The sequence below is a fragment of the Melitaea cinxia genome, chromosome 5 (genome assembly GCF_905220565.1).
Source record: "Melitaea cinxia chromosome 5, ilMelCinx1.1, whole genome shotgun sequence".
Taxonomy (NCBI): Eukaryota; Metazoa; Arthropoda; class Insecta; order Lepidoptera; family Nymphalidae; genus Melitaea; species Melitaea cinxia.
Genome location: NC_059398.1, coordinates 8,865,755 through 8,884,534, shown reverse-complemented (window position 1 = coordinate 8,884,534; position 18,780 = coordinate 8,865,755). Strand labels below are relative to the sequence as shown.

General features: G+C 33.0%; 2 protein-coding genes across 2 annotated transcripts in view; one reads left to right on the top strand and one right to left on the bottom strand.

Moving 5' to 3' along the window:
• LOC123653529 overlaps window positions 1–13,070 on the bottom strand; it is a 43,139-nt gene extending 30,069 nt beyond the window's left edge. The window contains exons 1-14 of the mRNA XM_045589518.1: window positions 12,005–13,070; window positions 11,631–11,776; window positions 10,932–11,098; window positions 10,435–10,704; window positions 9,780–9,906; window positions 8,689–8,966; window positions 8,404–8,415; window positions 5,405–5,524; window positions 5,209–5,318; window positions 4,202–4,367; window positions 2,970–3,459; window positions 2,779–2,889; window positions 2,185–2,409; window positions 1,054–1,115 (exon numbers count right to left, since the gene is read on the bottom strand). Coding sequence (XP_045445474.1) covers window positions 1,054–1,115; window positions 2,185–2,409; window positions 2,779–2,889; window positions 2,970–3,459; window positions 4,202–4,367; window positions 5,209–5,318; window positions 5,405–5,524; window positions 8,404–8,415; window positions 8,689–8,966; window positions 9,780–9,906; window positions 10,435–10,704; window positions 10,932–11,098; window positions 11,631–11,776; window positions 12,005–13,070 — 3,350 coding nt within the window. The remainder of the gene's footprint in view (window positions 1–1,053; window positions 1,116–2,184; window positions 2,410–2,778; window positions 2,890–2,969; window positions 3,460–4,201; window positions 4,368–5,208; window positions 5,319–5,404; window positions 5,525–8,403; window positions 8,416–8,688; window positions 8,967–9,779; window positions 9,907–10,434; window positions 10,705–10,931; window positions 11,099–11,630; window positions 11,777–12,004) is intronic.
• Window positions 13,071–14,670: 1,600 nt separating this feature from the next.
• On the top strand, window positions 14,671–18,530 carry LOC123653528 (TAR DNA-binding protein 43-like). Its single transcript, XM_045589517.1, has one exon. It carries the CDS (start codon window positions 15,023–15,025, stop codon window positions 16,256–16,258), a length of 1,236 nt encoding a protein of 411 aa, XP_045445473.1. The 5' UTR covers window positions 14,671–15,022; the 3' UTR covers window positions 16,259–18,530.
• Window positions 18,531–18,780: the final 250 nt, after the last annotated feature.

The following is an 18,780-nucleotide window of genomic DNA, read 5'->3' as shown; positions in this document are numbered from 1 at the left end:
TCAAATTATAATTTAAATTTCGTTTTGAAGTATTTTTTGAATACTATTATAGTAAAAAGAATCTGTTCAAAAAATATTATGTTATTCGTCAAAGTTTTGGATTTACAGTAGATATGTGCTGTTTTTTTATTATGTCAGGAAAGCATTAACTAATAAGGCTATACTGAATATGAAGACTAAAAAATTCTGAAAAGTTTGTTAGTTTATTGCACGATTTGGTTAGTTAAACGCGCTAATCACAGTTATTACTGGTTCGAATGTAGTCTTTTCTTGTTGGATAACCCATTTATCGAAGAGTGTAAGACTATTTTTCTCCTATGCGAAACCGCGGAGCACAGCTACTGCTGATGTAACGAGACGATTGGTATTAAGTTTACGTATAACATTGTACTGAAATGAAGCTTAAACTGAGATCTCGTCTCATAAAAGAAAAATTCGTGCGCGTTATTTAATTATGTAACCTTGAACGCAAATTGAACAAATTTTTATAAACTGTAAATTAACTGTACATTTGTATAACAGGACGCCGCGTCGGCGCAACGGTCACAGCCATGGATTGTAACTGTTGCGCTGGCGGTTGCGGGTTCGATCCCCGCACATGACAAACATTTGTATTGGCCATACAGGTGTTTGCCGTGGTCTGGGTGTTGGTGCAGTCCTCGTGGGTCTCCCCACCGTGCCTCGGAGAGCACGTTAAGCCGTCGGTCCCGGTTGTTATCATGTACACCTGATAGCGATCGTTACTCATAGTAGGGAATATATCCGCCAACCCGCTTTGGAGCAGCGTGGCAGCTCTGATCCTTCTCCTACATGGGGAAAGAGACCTATGCCCAGTAGTGGGATATTACAGGCTGAAGCGTTGTATAACAGGTTCTAATTTGCAGAACATATAGACCTGTGAATACAAAGCCTACACCGTAAATTTATTTGATGATACAGTTGGCAACTTCTAAAACCGTCTTATATTTTGGCATCTTTTGAAACATATTTTAATACAATTTTGTATAAATATTACAAAATGGTGCATATGTAAATTAATAAAAAAAAACTTACTCGATTTTTGTTATTAATTTTCCATGTACGTGTAAATAGCTTGTGATGAAATTTTTGTTTAACTGTAACAAAAGAATATAATTATATATATACATATAAAACATTTAAAACCATACAGTAGAAAATTTTATGAACACAACATTACAAGACTTAAAAACTTGTTAAACTTAAGAAGTTACTTGACACATTGCTATGTTAAAAGTTACAAACGCTATTTTATTTTCTTATACCTGATGAATACAAATTAAAAGGTGCACGTAAAAAATAACAATTCAAGCCATAACACCAGAAATTTTACGAAAAGTTATGCAAAATGTACTGGAAAGAGCACGAATGTGCGAAGCTGAAAATGGCCACCACTTACGGGTTATAATTTTTCATAGTTAAGCCAAAAATATTCCCCCATTAATATACTTTATAACAAAAAAATGAAATAATTAACTATTAAATAAAATAAAAAAGTTATTAAACATTCAAACCCTAAGGGTAGTTTTGCGCCACTTGTATATGTTTTGTCATCAGAAAATAAGTAAAGACTGGGGGGCCTGGGATCTTGGACTAATAATATCGGATTGTATACAGTTGATAGTTGAGTGAGAGACGACATTCGAGGGACGGTTAATGAGGTAAACGCAACCCAATGAAAGTCGATCTAAGAAAGAACGCAAATAGCACTAAAACAATGATTGTTAGAATTTTGACCTGTTTGCCTGTGCGTTTGTGCGCGCTAATCTCAGAAACGCCTCATCCGATTTAGATGTGGTTTTCACTAATATATTGTAGTAGGCTTCAGTTAACATTTAGTGTTTGTTTTATGTCAATTTGTTCATGAACAAAAAAGTTATGCCAATTTAAAGAATCACGTTGAACATGTAAATAGTAAATACCCAAAACGCCAACGAAGTCGCAGGCACAGCTAGTTGCAAGTATATATAGGCAGTAGTAGAGACGTCATAGATGCAATACGGACGTCAATGGTGTATGGTAAAAGAGCAATTTCGCAAGAAATAACCTAAATTATAGAAAGCCAATTGATATTACATTGCTGAGTGTGCGGGAACCTCTAAAATATCTATTTCTTCGATCAGTTTTCATAAACAAGGCTCATCCCTAATTCTCTAGTGCACTTACCTCGACGGGTGTCATGGTGGAGAGCGCGTCGGGCACGCGGGGCGGTGGCGCCCTCTGCGCGCCGGGCCTCAGCCACACCTCGCGCCGCCCCGCCCCCGGCCCCGCGCCCGGCCCCGCCCCCGGCCCAGGCCCCGCCCCCGCATCGTTCTCTGAGCGAGGTGCGTTCGCACTGTCGCTCTGTAGGGAGTCCGCAGCCGCGAGACGCTTCCGCTCCGCCGCCTCGTACTGCATTTGGCCAAATTATACTCCCATTAATCAAGGTATTAATATTGAGAAAATACTGCTCACATACATTACAATTATAATTTAGAATAGGGGTAGGTAATAGAGGCGTGGTAAACACTTTAATACTTAAAATATACTGATGACAAAATATAATTAACAAATGTTAACTACACTTGTAATGCGACTTTAGGTTCACCAGAATGTACTATATAATTTCTATTGAAAGACATCTATTATCAACCTCTTTCATTACATACATTTTGTACTCAACACCAAAAGCTATCACAAATTTTATCTGTAACATTATCTTGTAGTTGCTAAAATAAGTACATATAACAAACATTGATATATTAAGACTAGTATACAAACCTTTTTTCTATTTTCTTCGAATAAGGACAGTAAACTTTCACGCGCAGATTGAAATGGATTCGACGACATTAAACTTCGCATATAATAATAGACAGCATCCAGTTTTCTTCTCTAAAATAATTACGCAAATTTAAATCACAGTACATATCTAGGTAATAATCAAAAATATAAAAGAAATGACGTCAACTTACTGCATATATTGCTAAAATAGCCAATTGATTATATGGTCTACCATTCTTAGGATTTATTAATTGAGCTTTTGTATACCAAAATTTACTTTTAGCATAATTATTTGTTTCATTTACTTGTTCCTTATATCTAGCTAGGTCACCGAGAAATACGTAAAGTTTTTGGACTGATATCAAAGCTAAGCCGACGTAACCGAGGCCTTTCGGTGGCAACACATGATTGTCGTTTATGTAGTCTTCTGTGTTGAATTTGTAAGTCTTCTCTAACAACTGTACGAGATTCTCAAAGAAAACGTTTCCCTCCTCTATGATGGTATTTATCAACTTCACTATCTCCTGCTTCTCTTCTGGAGGCGCTTGAGAAATACTTTTCCTCAAATTCTCAATGAAGTGATAGTATAAAATTTTCCAGAACTGGTGCTCAATGTTATCAGCTTGGCAATATTTAAGATCCGACACCAATAATTTTTGAAGAGCACTTTGTAGAAACTTCCTGCGAAAATAATTATTTAAATATGAAAATCTATACAAATAAATAAAATTGGAGTGTCTGTTTGTAATATTAAAATAACCGCTTTTTACTAAATGCATATGGATGTATACACGGTACATATACTAAAATAATATTTTTTACAATTTTTGTCTGTCTGTTTGATCCGGCTAATCTCTGAAACGGGTGGACCGATTTCGACGGGACTTTCACTGGCAGATAGCTGATGTAGTAAGGAGTAACTTCGGGTACTGTTATTTTAGAAATTTATTCATTTTATAACTCTGTAACCTGATCAAATAACTTTTTAGTAAAATCCATGTGGAAGAAGTCTGGTCAGGTAGTTTTTAATAAAAACAACAGCATGGAGTATTTATTATACATGAATAATAATCACGGATAAATCTCTAAATCAATTCAGATTTATTGGTTTGAGACATTATTAGAGATTGATTATTTTAGAGAAGGATTAAGACTACGTTTAGCATAAAAAAACATACATAGTATGTTTTTAACCATAATAGTAGTTTGTGTAGGGAACTTGCTTTAAACGACAGGAGATAGACTATAAGTAATTAATTTAAATAATAACATTATGAAAGTTAAGGTAACTCCTCAAATAAATAATAATAACCCGCCAAATTGCGTGACAGTTATATACATATAGGTTATTAAGTGGTGTTTGTGAATTAGTTGTTTTAGAATTTGGTCGATAAGTTGGTGCCAATGGAAGGTATAAAAGGACCTGGTCTCGACGACGTCCGGCCAGTCGCTGGCGAGCGCGCGCGGGCCGCGGAGCGTGTGCATCTTGAGGATGGCGTCGGCGCGGTCCACCTTCTGCAGCAGCGCCACGTGGCGCGCGCCGCGCGTCGCGTCGCCCGCCTCGTAGCCCGCGCGGCCCTCCTTCGCGCCTGCGGGAATGCGGACCGATTGAGGCACTAAAGTCAAAAAATCGGAACCGACATTCACTATCAGTCTATAAAACATTCTCAAATGTGAAACAATTAAAGTATTCATGCAGTCTTAACGATCAACTAAACTGCTGTTTATTCATGCAAAACTTTATTTCAATCAAATTGTTTATAATGCAATCCAGTTAATAATTAAGAGTATGCTCTATATAGGAAGCCACAAATTTATTGCTACATTTTCTACATTACAAAACTAATCAGAAAAATGTTTATCATTAAGTTGTTTTATCCCCTCAACTTTTTTTACCGTAATTTACAGCGGAATCCCTGTATGTACTACATATACCATTGTACTCATATATACCATTACCATTAGTTAACCATTACCATTGTCGGGGGATCGGCCACAAAACTGTACACAAATGTCAATACCACGACAAAGGTTCATAAACATATTTAACTGATTCAAATATTTATCAATGTTACAAGTTTTTAAGCCGTTGTTACAAATTTCCAGGTGATCTGTGACACAACTCGTGCCGTGAAATTTAGTAAGACGAGGGCCATTTTACAATTTTCAATTTTTTTAGTTTCGATATATTTCAGAAATAAAAACGAAACGTGACAAACAATTCTTAAAAAACATATGAGTAACTTATAAAGCTTAAAAAAATTTGAATGAACCATTTAACTAATAATATGATATTTAAATGTTTGGGAGATCAATAACAAGGTCTTCTTTGCCATACATCCTTAACTGACCCATTTATAAAACAGTCAGTCACTCTGATCATGTGAAAGCCAATTTAGAATAATTTTACAAATATTTATTTATTGTTACCTCTTTCCATTCTAATGTCATGTTTAGTAGGACTCGTTTGTACTATTATTGGTTTTGAAGGGTTGTGATGGTCGAACAAAGTTTTTTGAGTCTCTGAAGATCCACCGCGTCTGAAAATAAAATACAAATAAATTATATTACAATGAAACTCGTGTATGAATATGTACTGTATATAATAAATATTTTAAAAAAATACCCTTGATCTTTTTGCATATGAGTAATAGAGCTTTGCGGTAAAATAATCAAGCCTGGATGTGATGTTGATTCTGTCGTAGATTTTTCCGAGAGGGCACTGTTTAATCTGTTGCGCTGATTGGTGCCTTCAGATGGCCTGAAATGAAAATCATAATAATCATTCACTTCATTGCTGATTGTGCATACTCAGCACCAAACATTTCATTGAAGATTAACATACAAGAAATATATACTTATAGGGAACTATTTTTTTTAACTTATTTAAGCTAGAACTCAGTGCTAACTAACAAAGGTATAAAAATTAGAAAGTGTAAAAATATACTCGACTTCACTTCATGCTTTGTCCTACCGCCAAACTACAATCATAAAATTTTATCGCTCTGTGTACACTGCTTTGTAAATACAACTTTAAAGTATGCACGTAAGGTTGAATTTTCAAAAAAGTATATCTACATCATGACCATAAGATTATTAATTTAATTTAGTTTAATAACTTAACTTTTAGTTTAATGTTTATTTGGAGACAGCTTTAAAGTGTTACTATTGTATGAGACTGTGCATCTAGGGTTGTTTTTAAATCATATACTAACTACTTTTTTGCTTTAAAGACCCTTCTTGTCGATACAAGTTAGAGACCGTTGCGCGCGATACGGAACACTAATCGCAAACGCAGACAGAACGAAGCACACGTTAATAGTGTAGGTTGTGTATGGAGTAAAAGGCCTTCTACACGGTCGGGATCGACCGCCGACCGTCGTGTTCTTGGTCGGGTCAACCAATTTTTGTATTCATTCTACACGGTCGGTGGTTGACTCAACTTGTCAGTTCTTCTTTGATGAGATGCGCTTGCGACCAAGGCCGTTGACATCAACCAAATATTAGTCGGGTCAACCGTTTTCCACACTGTCCATTTTTATATCAACCCGACCAAGGACACGATAGTAGGCGGTCGATCCCGACCGTGTATATCTTGTTTTTTTGGAATTGTCCTAATTGGTAAACAAACCGCTGTCAATCGTAATTCACGTTTTTTCCGCATTTATCACTCACTTTCACAAAATATTAGCTTACGGACATTTGTAAAACTCCATTTACTATTTATTTCACTAAAAACAAATATCAATTTATCATTTTAAACACATAAAAACTACAAAATACGAATTCCGAGAGTACAGATAACTAATATTTTCGAATATGACATTTCAATATCTTTTTTTATAAGGCAAATAGGGATGTGGTCATAATATTTTTAGAAGTGAATGAGTATAAGTGAATGAACAGCATGAGCGATAAAATAGGCCATGTTCTTTAACTATATTTTAAAATTTCACGAATTATAACTTGTTAAATAATATTACAGTAAAGCGATTTGTTATTTATTTGTATTTTGTTATTAATTTTTTTTTCTTCTTTTTTTTATGTTGAGCGCACAAAGAAAATGCTTACAAAATATTGCAAATGTCAATCATTTATGGTAAAGTGTTCATTGTAAAGGTTTTATTTTATATTATGAATATTTCTGAATATCAATTTCATCCTGAACATTTTTAATGCTATCCCATATAATATTAAAGTATACCACATAGCAACGGCATAAACGTTTACTGTAGTTCACAGGAAAAAATTTTGAGACTTTAGGATGAGACTGAAGATTACCCAATGAGAGCTTCGTGGAGTACAATGTTATTAGTCCTTTTTTTAGATGTTAGAGAGAGTGTGCCGCCGGCGCAAGGTTTTTTATTCATAGTAAATACAAATAATGTGACAATAATATTAATAGGGTCGACTTATTTTAGACACAGGCGGCCCCTTTATTTTGTTGTAAATTTTATTTTTGGCTTTTTTTTTACCGACCATATCACATAAACGAAATATATAGGGGACTGTCCACTTTGTATGGGGGTTTCGGCCCCGAGTGGACAGTCACTGAGAATAATAATTATATATTAAGTTAGTAGTACTAACAATTATGAATTAGAAAAATGATATAGTTTTGTATCCAGGTGTTTCATTTTTTGTTTTTTTTGTGGATAATTACAAGAAGGTTTCTGAAATAAAAAATCATTGTTTTGTTATTTTTGTTTTACTAATCGGATTCGTACGTTAACAGAATGTTATCTAAAAACTAGGCAGGTAGATTTATAAAATCTTGAAACCTTTTTCAGCCCAAAAACCAAATAATTTCATGACACACAACAACCTACTACTGTCCGTTGACCAACCATGCAGTTGCAATAATATTTTTTTATGGCTTCTCTGCCTGACCTTTATTGTTTACATATAAAATAAATACAAAATATATTTTCCTACTTATGAATATGCCTACTGTGTATTTTACGTCGCAGTAGTGATGAATTCTCGGTTGACGGAAAACCTTACAGTAGGTTGCTATATCACCATGAAAGCAACATCGAAGTCAAATGAATGTATGAAGCAAAAGTCTGTAGTTTAGGGTTTCCATAATAAATAATATTTTCAATAAACAAATAAATCGATTAAATCGATAATCGAATTTAATATAATTAATTGCTTGCTTTTTATTTAGTCAATAACAATGTTTCTAAAATAGTTTATTTTTCACCAAAGTTAAATGTTTTTTTACTAAATACACTTTTATAGACTTTTTTTAGACTTTTTTCTTATTAATTCGATTTAACAATACTTTTAATCGATTTTAACAAATAATTGATTTAAAAATATTTTAAAATCGATTGTTCGTTAATAATAATTGTTTTTTTAAGACTGGCAACGTGTTGTAATCAAATCACCAACCGAAAATAAACTAGAAGTATATAATTAATGAATTAAAATACTTATTAAATAAACTTTTTATCAGTTTATATTGATAAAACTGCAATTCACGAATAAACATGATTTAATTTATGAAAATTATTGGTATATTTGTTTTTTTGTATGAATTTTGTTCACCTTGGGCCAAAATGGACAGTCCCCTTTGTTGCCTTTTATGCTCGATGCTCGATTAATATTTTTTTTCGTAATTCTGTACCTCTACTAATTCTTAGCAAAAATATTCAATATATTATTAGGTTTTGAAATAATTTTAGCAATATGGTATCATTAAATATTTCGATGTAAAATTAATTTTACTTTGTCTATGGCTTATTGATATTGTTCATTCATTTGCTCTTTGTGTCACTTCACTAAGCTACACTATACTCTAATTGTCTGTGGTCATAAGTACGCCATATTTGTTTACCAATTAGGACAATTCCAAAAAAACAGACCTTAGAAGGCCTTTAAGCGAGAAGGAGAACCAAAGCAGACCTATCGGCGGCGTGGTGCTTCTTGGCCTCGATGATCTCGTCGCGCCAGTTGACGTTGGTGGGCGCGGGCGTGGCGCCGGGCGGGTGCGGCGCGGGCGGCTGCACGCTGTCCGCGTTGCGGCGGCGCCGGCCCGCGCGCTTGCGGCCCCGCCTGCCGCCCGCCGCCGCGCCACCCGCGCCCGCCCCGCCCCCCGCCTCCCCGCTGGCCGTCGTCGGCGTAGGCGATCGCTTCCTCTCCGTGCTAGCCGCGCGTCCTCCATTATACGCCGCGTTATTCTTCTTCTATGAATAATAAAACATCGAATACTGTTACTGTACTGTCCTTAAACTGATAGTCTATAGACTCACAGATTAAAAAAATATGTTCAACATACACACGTCTATGTTGCTAGCTACGGTCGTGGTAAGCAATATAAGGCACGGGCAACTTAATATCTGTTTAAGGCTACAGACCAGAGGCGGCTCATCCTAAAAAGCGCTGATGCAGTGCACTCCCATGAAAATTACATAATTAAACTTAAATCTATATATCTTTATAATACACTACTATCCTTACTATATTACATTCTTCCTATTCTACTTTGCCTATAAAATAGTCTATCATATTACCTAAACCTACGCGTACATTTGACGTCAAGTTGTAACGAGTGGAGCGCCAGCGATTGCGCGCCTATGAAACAAAGTTTAGTACGATTCCTAATATCACATTCAATGTATACGAGAGGAAAATATCGACACAGTCCAACACGCGATTTAAAGATTTCGTATGAGAATGTAGCATAATCAGAAGCGTCGCTCACGCGCGTCTTTCTAAACCGCGGATTCGGCGGTGCCGAGTGCCCTGGGATTAACCTGCCTATGCGCCGTTGCTGTTCTTATGTATACAAGCAAACGCAGCGGCTACGTCAGTTATTTCGCGGATAAAATAAATGGTAAATTCTTTTATTTATTTTTTGTTAACCCCCATCAAAAATGTCACGAGCCGCCTCTGCTACAGACAGCTGATAAAAATACACTGTTTTAAATATACATTGTATAAATAAAACGAATTTTATGAGATGTCCTATGGATTTATCCGTTTTTATACATTACCTGATTTGCTAAAGACCAAGTGGCAGATTTACTGGTTGTTGAAGGAATTCTGAAACCATCAATGTCCTTTGGACTTGTGCCTCTATTTGTTGACGTGTCTCGACTATTACATTGTGACACTATCATCCTAAAAAACAAAAATAGAGTATCAAAAATATTTTCACTAAAGATTTTTTTTTATTTAGGTTCATTGTACTTTTTATTTATGTTCATTATAATTATTTTTTTATACCACAAGGATGGCAAACAAGTGTTTGATCCGTCAAATGGTAAATGGTTACAGTAGCATTGCCTGTTTGGTGCTGACCATATTCCCTACCTGCCCTAGGAGCTCTGGCTACCTCACTTATACAGGAACACAACAATATTTGAGAGCAGTAGTTTTTGGCGTAAATCTTAATATTTTCCTAGTCAGGCTGCTTCAAACTTAAGCAACATAATTTCTTTGTGCCTTCGTTCAATTATCAATCAATTCAATCTCTTCTCCTTAATACAGATAGCTCAGCTACCTAGCTAGGAGAAGTAGAGATCAAAATAGTAATTGCTTTCAAATTAAACCTAGAAACTGATTGTTCCTTTTTTGTCACTTGTTACTTGAATATGTTGTGTAAATACGGAAATAAATAAATAAATATATGATGTTATAAACTATTACCTTTCAGAACTCTGTTCCCGGCTGTAAGATCGCAGAGATCTCCATCGGTCTAAATCATCCCTGCTATTCCCAATTGTAGAGGACCGATTGCTTCTATGACTATCACGTCTCTCTCTTTCTCTTTGTTTAAGACCATATGGTATTGCCTCATGATGTATACTGACATTACTATCTTTTCTGCTGCGTTCAGATTCGTACTGTATACTAACATTGCTATCTTTTCTATTCCTTTCTTTCTTTTCCGAATTTCTATTCCCTCTACTAGAACTCCTGTAAAAATTATTAAATAATAAATGGTTTACTGTTATTATACCAAATCTTAACACAGATGGATCGATTTTAAACCCATTATGTACAGTTATCAGATGTCTACTTATCTCTCCATACTTAACAAGTTTAAGGGAATAAGCATTGTAGAGACGTTTTATAATAATAAAATAATTCATTTTACAATTTCATGTATTAAAAATAAAATTGTAATATGAAAACAAAAATACCTTCTGTCTCTACGACGAGATCTGCCATTTCTTTTTGAATCACGTGTTTCAACTGATTTGTTTTCTTGATAATTTGAATTTGAATTTTTCATATTTTGAGAAAACGAAGCAGAGGAATCACAGAGATCATCTAGTTTTATATTCTTTTCAACCTCTTCAGTCCAATCCTAAAATCATATAAACCATTAAAAGTCTATCTTTTTATTGGGAGCTTTGTAGAGCTAACCTAACCAAAAATAGAACATGCAAGTTATTTATTTATTATCCAAGTGATCTGCATAGGAAGTGTACGGTATTGGCTATTCCTTTAAATATTATTTAAAATATTACTCAAAACATGTATTTTAAAACAATAAAAATTTAAACCAGTTTAATGCTGGACTACTTGTCAAATCTTAACATGTAATTGTGCAAAACAAGGTGAGGATTAATAAATATAATTGACCAACCACATTTTATTAGATTCATATTTAAGTAATAATTACTAAGTCAGTTAAGGCCAAGCTCGCTAAACATTAAAGTGATTACAGATAGGTTTATTTAACGAATATAAGCTGCTATTTTTATCTCAGTTTTTAAATTATTCTTTTGAAAAATATGAATATGGATGGTGGATGGATATGTGGAATTATAAAACCTTGTAATCATCAAACATCAATAAAATTGGAAATAAACTAACTGTTAATTTTTTAAGCTTACCAAATTAGTCATATCTGATAGGTTTGTAGATAACTGAGAGATAGATTCACTATCATTATGATTTTCACTACTCTCTTCTACCTGTTTATCATCTGAATCAGTATGATTACATCTTTGATCATTTTCATTAAGACCATTTTTTGAACCTGTAATTGCAATATTTTATATATACCAAATAACAAATTACCTTACACTTATATATGAGAAGTGAAATTAGATTTTAATCTAAGGATAAGCTTTTGATTAACATTTCACCATTCTTACAACAAAAACTAGTTTAATAATAGAGATAGAGTTTAATATGCAGAAATTAAAAAATTTTTTATTTATTTGAGATTGATTTTTGAACCAATAACTACAGTGCAATTACTTACCCCTATCATTTGAATTTTTTTTATTTTGATAATCACTGTTTAGAGAGTCAGATTTGTCACAGGCACTCTTATCTAATGAAACTGTTTCATATAAATTCATATACGAATTACTCGGAGTAGATCTTCTTGAAGTTTGCACTTCATAGTTTTTTAAATATGAATTGATAAATTTCTCTCTATCAAAATTTTCATTTTCTTTTAAACGGCCTCTTCCTCTGGATGGTAAGGTGTGCGACCAGTTTGTGTTATTAGAGCTATAAAATGGCCCAGAACCATATGATGTGTGGCTCATGTCATTATTGCTGTAACGATCTTTATTACTCAATTGGTCTACACTTTCAAAACTTTGATGACCAGATTGTTCTAAATATTTTTTTCTAAATCTAGGTGGTATATTATCTAAATTGATGTGTTTAGGTCGTGAGTCAGAAGGAAATCCGGCTGAATTTCTTCTCCCCGAAGGAGGCTTCCCACCAGAACCAGATTTGTGTCGTCCTGCCCAAGTCTCCATACTCCTACTGTCTCTATTTCTGTCTAGAGATTTTTGGTCTAAATTTTGACTTGGTGATGCTGATCTTGGTTCTGAGCCTTGTCTGTAATGCCTATTATAGTTAATATCGTTACAACTTACATCTTTATAATGCGAATCTTTCTCGGATGAATCTCTCGAATAAGACCCTGAATTACCGATAGAAGTATGATTATCCTGTTTGCCAGTTGTTATTCGTCTTTTATTATATTGACTAGAATTATCACATTTATAAGATGTTTTAGATTGCTTGTCAATATCTGAGTACGAATCCCCTGTCCTGGGCACATAAAGCTGTTGTTCTGGCTTTCTGTTTCGATGGTTTGCTACCTCTCTACATGTGACATTGACATCGTCACCATTAACAGAGTGCTGAGATCCGTAATGAGGTTCTCTTTCTTTCGAGCCGTTATCTATATCGTAAGAATCCATTTTAGCATCCAAACCATACCTAGATCGTCTCAGAGGTCCACTACCTGGTTTATAAAGTTTTTGTTGACGTTTCACTTTTTTATAATCTTTACAATCATCATCCATATCAATGACACATTAAAGGAATCTTTAAAAATTATAACATTTTCTTAATTTAAAATTGTGATTTAACTTGAGATATACTTGTTATAAATTCAACAATTTACCACAGACGTTAAGGTTATGTTGAAGAAACTCAATAATCGAAATTATATATTTCACTTTCTTTTGAATTTACTAACGATTTTGTAATGTAGTTGCTCGCCACGTTTAAATCTATTATCAAAAAATAAATACAATTATAATGAAAACAATGCGTCAAATAATATACGTTTTCGTTTGTATGTATTATGTCCATTGTCCACAGATCTAAAATATTTTTAAAACAGAATTAAAGAACTGCCATGAAATACATTTACAGTTTTACACTATTAGACTGTTAGTATTAGTATCATCAATTTTCGAAATTTCTTATTGTAATAGAAATTTCCTAATTATGTATAAATATATACATACGTTAACATACTAATGTTATTCAGTTTCGGAGGTGCAGGAAATTGAAACAGTGACTTAATTTTTTTGTAAGATTTCATATTCGTTTACATCATAATTAGCGCGACATACACACAGGAAACTATGTTGATTTTATTTAAAATTAAAAAAGAAAAGTAAACAATTTTCGGGATATCATTACAATCCTCGTGATTCAGCGTGTTTACCACTTCACTTCTTCTGAAAATAAATAAGGCCAATTGAAATATAAGATATAAATATTTTTGGTGTTATAAGATAACACATAAAAAACAGTCGAATTGACAATCTTATTCTTTTTTGAAGTCGGTAAAAAATAAAATATAAAGACATAAGAAAGAAATAAACCTCATAACTCATAAGTACGTAAAATTATATGTAGTTTATTATGTATAGTGTAATTATAATATTATTTTTACAATAAACACCTACATAATTATATATAGTTAAATACACATTTATGGATTACATATCTATGGAGTCACTGCAATCTGCTCTTATAATTCAGCAAAACTGAACTCAAACAAGGATTTGTTCAATTTTTTTTAAAAATTGCCACATAAATGCATTGACGAGCTAAACGAGTAAAATATAGCTCTTTTACACTTTTTCCCTTCGTGTACGCCAGTCCACTACCCTTCATATTAAGATTATGCGAGAAAGTGAAAGACTTATAACGATACGAATGTAACACTTAATTGTGTTTTAGTATGTTTCCGAAAAATTCACAGTTTCAATAGTTTGGAGTCGAAAGGTTTCTTAAAAGGTCATAAATTTTCAATTAGGCATTTTGTCTAGATGAGCTATGGTTACTGATAATAAAAATTGACTATGCATATATAATATAATATGTTTATTTATATTTTATAATATTTTTATATTCACTTTAAATTGTAGTACGAAATCACATTAGAAGTTTTTTTTTTTAACATGCATCGTTACTTCTCCGAACTGAACACAATACAACACTTCACATAATACAAGTATACTTAAAAATTGCAATTTTTTTTCCTTGACTGTACAAAGTACAAACAGTTGAACACGCTAAGAAGTTATTAATACATTAATAATAATACCAGTTGTTTTTCTCATACACCGTATAACCATAGTGCTAGTATCTACTACCCATTTTTTCACCGCAAAAGGTAAACCTTATGCAATATTATATAATTCATTAAATATGTTTTCGGGTAACATTGATTTGAGACTGTCTCGTTTAGAAAGTTGTCTAGAATTGTAGTGTAGTGCGATTATTTAGTTTTGACACTGGAATTTCTATGGAATTATAGGAAATATAATAAGAAGAAAGATCAAAATTTATTGTTTCAGCTATGTTTTCAACCATCAAATTGCAATGGGTTCCTAACCCGTAGCTGACGTATTTTATATTTATAAGAAATAGAAATTGTACAGATTTAAAATATAAGGAAATTACCTGTGTTTGTTTTTATCATATATTATTTAATATAGTTCATGATTAAGAAATAATGTCCTTCGAGTACTTGCCCGTGGCCGAAGATGAAAATGAAGAACCCATAGAACTTCCAATCGAAGAAGATGGAACGTTGATGCTAACAACAGTATCTGCGCAGTTTCCTGGATGTTGTGGGCTTAAGTATCGGCATCCGGAGACTAAAACATTTAGAGGTATCAGATTAAGAGATGGCAGATTGTATCCTCCTCCAGAAGGTTGGGGCAACTACTTATACATCTGTAGCTTTCCGAAGGAAAATAAACGAAAGTCTGGCGAAAGTTCGGAAACATCTTCTATCAAAAGTAAGAGAAACGATAATCTTTGTTCTGATTTAATAGTTTTAGGCTTGCCATGGAAAGCTACTGAGCAAACTGTACGTGAGTACTTTGCGAAATTTGGAGAAGTTTTAATGGCACAATTAAAGCGTGATCCTAAAACAGGCATGTCGAAAGGTTTTGCTTTCATACGTTTTTCGTCGTACACATCGCAAATGAGAGTATTGGCTCAGAGACATATGATTGATGGTCGCTGGTGTGATGTTCGGATACCCAATTCTAAGGAAGGCTCGGTAACATCAATGCCTTGTAAAGTTTTTGTGGGTCGCTGCACTGAAGACTTAACAGCAAATGATTTGAGAGAGTATTTCTCTCAATTTGGTGAAGTGACAGATGTTTTTATTCCAAAACCTTTTAGAGCATTCAGTTTCATTACATTTTTGGATCCTGAAGTCGCACAAAGTCTATGTGGTCAAGATCATATTATAAAGGGAGTATCTGTTAATGTATCAAATGCATCACCAAAACAAAACAAAAGTGGCTCAAACCAACGAAACTTACCTAGTAGAAATTATGATGAAGCTCATCCTCATAATGCCTCAAACAATAACTCTTGGAGTAGCCGTAATATGGATATGGTGAACATGCAAGCTTTAGGCTTGTCGGGGCAACATGGCCAAACTGCTGTAGCTGGAGGCGGGGGTCAGGGACAAGGGGGCAGTATGCCACTTGGCATGGGTGGTTTACCAGTTAATCAAGCGCTAGTAGCAGCTGCTTTAAATCAGGCAGCTGGATGGGGTTTAATCAACAATATACCATCTGGAGGCTCGGAACAAGGTGCATTCGCGGGGCCAGCATCCTCAGCTCCTCCAGCTCCACCCAACTTTCTGTCATGGATGCAACAAGGTAATTCTGCACAGGGACCTTCTAGTCAGTGGGGACAAAGACATCAATCCCAAGGCCACTCAGTTTGATCCAGTGTCTGATTTGATAAGCTCACAATAATCTCTGTGATTGTAGCAAAAATTAGATAATTATTATTTGTCATTATCTACAAAACAAATGGGTTGTTCTGTCGGTGAAGAGTGGTTTGATGTTATTAATTTATTATGGAATTGCTTGTGTTTTGTTGTTTTCTTGAAACTATTACTGTTAAAACTATAAATAATGCGTTGGATACATATAAAGTTGTAGGTAGTATCTTTGTTTGGATTATCTAGTAATTGTTTGTGTGCTTTTTAATTTCAAGTGATTTTTACTTTTAGTGATCTTTAACCCACTAACATAAATCTTAAATTTTGCAGCAAAGTAATTTATTACAAATATATTATTTGAATAAAACGAAAGTTGGATTAATACCTAAAATATTTTCCTATTGCATAAAAATGAAGTGGATTATTTAATTTATGTGCCTTATTATTTTCTTCGATAATTGTTAGTTTCTGAGTTTCTACTATGTCATTAACTTGCCCAATCCGTTCATAAAATTTAAATCTTGAAAGTTTTGCTTTTCACATTATTTTATTTTAAATTGAAAAAGTTAAAATTAATTCAAGTTTTAGGTCATTATGATTTTTTTGACCTTCATTTAATTATTCATTTTTTAATGTAAACATTTATGAGCTCATTTTGTTCTACAATTATAATTATATACATTGGTATTGGCATATTTTCTTATCCAACATTTTATATATCCAAAAATAAGTTGTACCTATCATAGGTTAAGTGTACTGTGCTTTGTACATTAATAGATATATGTTTTACAACAGACTGTTGAAAGTTCATACTTGTATAGTAAATGATAGAGCTCTATTGATTGTTATCATTGTTTATCAAATAATGTTGATTATTATAAATTTATTATGTGTGTTTCCTCACGATATGTGCAAATTGGGAGTAAATGTCTATTTTTGACTAAATAAATGGCTAGATATTTTTGTGACTATGCATTGTGGAATTGTTCAAAGAATGGGTACCTAGTTGTAGATATATTGAATCCACTGGCATTATGTAAAAAAGTGTACGTAATTGTAGAGCAGATCTAAATGATGTTGGTACAAATTTTAAGACTGTAAATAATTTTCCATAAATTATATAAATGAGATAGATTATATCAAGCTAAGCAGTAGTTTAGTGAATCGAGTACCCTATATAAACAATTTGGTACAAAAATTAAAAGTAGTGAGTCTTGAAACCAAATATTGTAGAGAATTGTTCTGTAAAGATAATAATTTAATTAAAATATTTTGACATTAAACACAATATGTGTGTATTGAAACATTGCAATATTATAAAATAACTGTTATATATGAAATTATACTATGAATAGTTGTTTATATGCAACAACAATAATTGATTACAAAACATTATGATGGGAAGGTACACTTAAAAATACAATAATTCCCCACTTATATAATTCAAATTACCTACTGCACTTAAGGTTTTAAATTTGACTACTAATTTAGTCAGTGGATTCTTAGTTATTAAAATTGAGTGTTACTTTTCATTTTGTTTTAGGAGACTAACTTTCTATGTCTCAACATACACATATGTATAAATAAACATCTACTTCATCTTGTAAACCACAAATATGGGTACCTATTCATATTATATATTATTCTGGAGTGTTTAAATAAGCTTGTTTTTATTTATAGTTCTTTGATTGATTTGTTTTTATAGGTTTTTTTTTTGTTCTAATAACTTATTTGAAATGGACCAAATGTGGTTCTTATTAGTGCCTGTTATAAAAATAGATTTTAATGTCTGATAATTAATATCTGGAAAGAATATAATTTTTGTAATGTAAAATGTCAATTTGATTATTAGAGTAGATTAAAATCATGAAATGATAACTCGAAACATTGTGTGTATTGGGTACTAACCAATAATTAAATCAACCAATCATTTTACTTTTATAAGTTCAATTAAAAAGTGCAATAAGTAAGTGTCAAGTGCTCTATGTATATAGCTGCCTTTAAATATCTAAAGCTACAGTGCTATCAAATACATGTTCTTATCGAATGTTTATCACCCTTCTTCACGTGTGTGCTTAGTCATGGTTATATTATATCATCATTATTATTACAATCCCATTGACTTCAATAGGATCAAACAAACGCGGTGCTAAATGTCGATAACATAGGTATAATCTTTTGTTTCAAAAGGCATTTGGCAACTTCTTAAGTTTAAACTTTACTAAATAAAATTTAGTAATGTACCTAAATGGAATAAAAAAAGAAAGATAAATTTGTTTTTTTTTTCAATTCGGAAATTAAATACATCCCAATTTTTTTCATACTTATAATTTTACAAGTACCTACTGAATTAATTTTTCATAAAACTGTATTTGTAGTACATATTATCTACAAAAATGTCAAAGCATCTGCGATATTAATTAATTTAAAGGAAAACACAATGTGTAAAATGACGTATGAAATACTTATCGACGTAGAGTTTAAACAGAACGACATTAATATAGCTCGTCTCTAAGAGAATA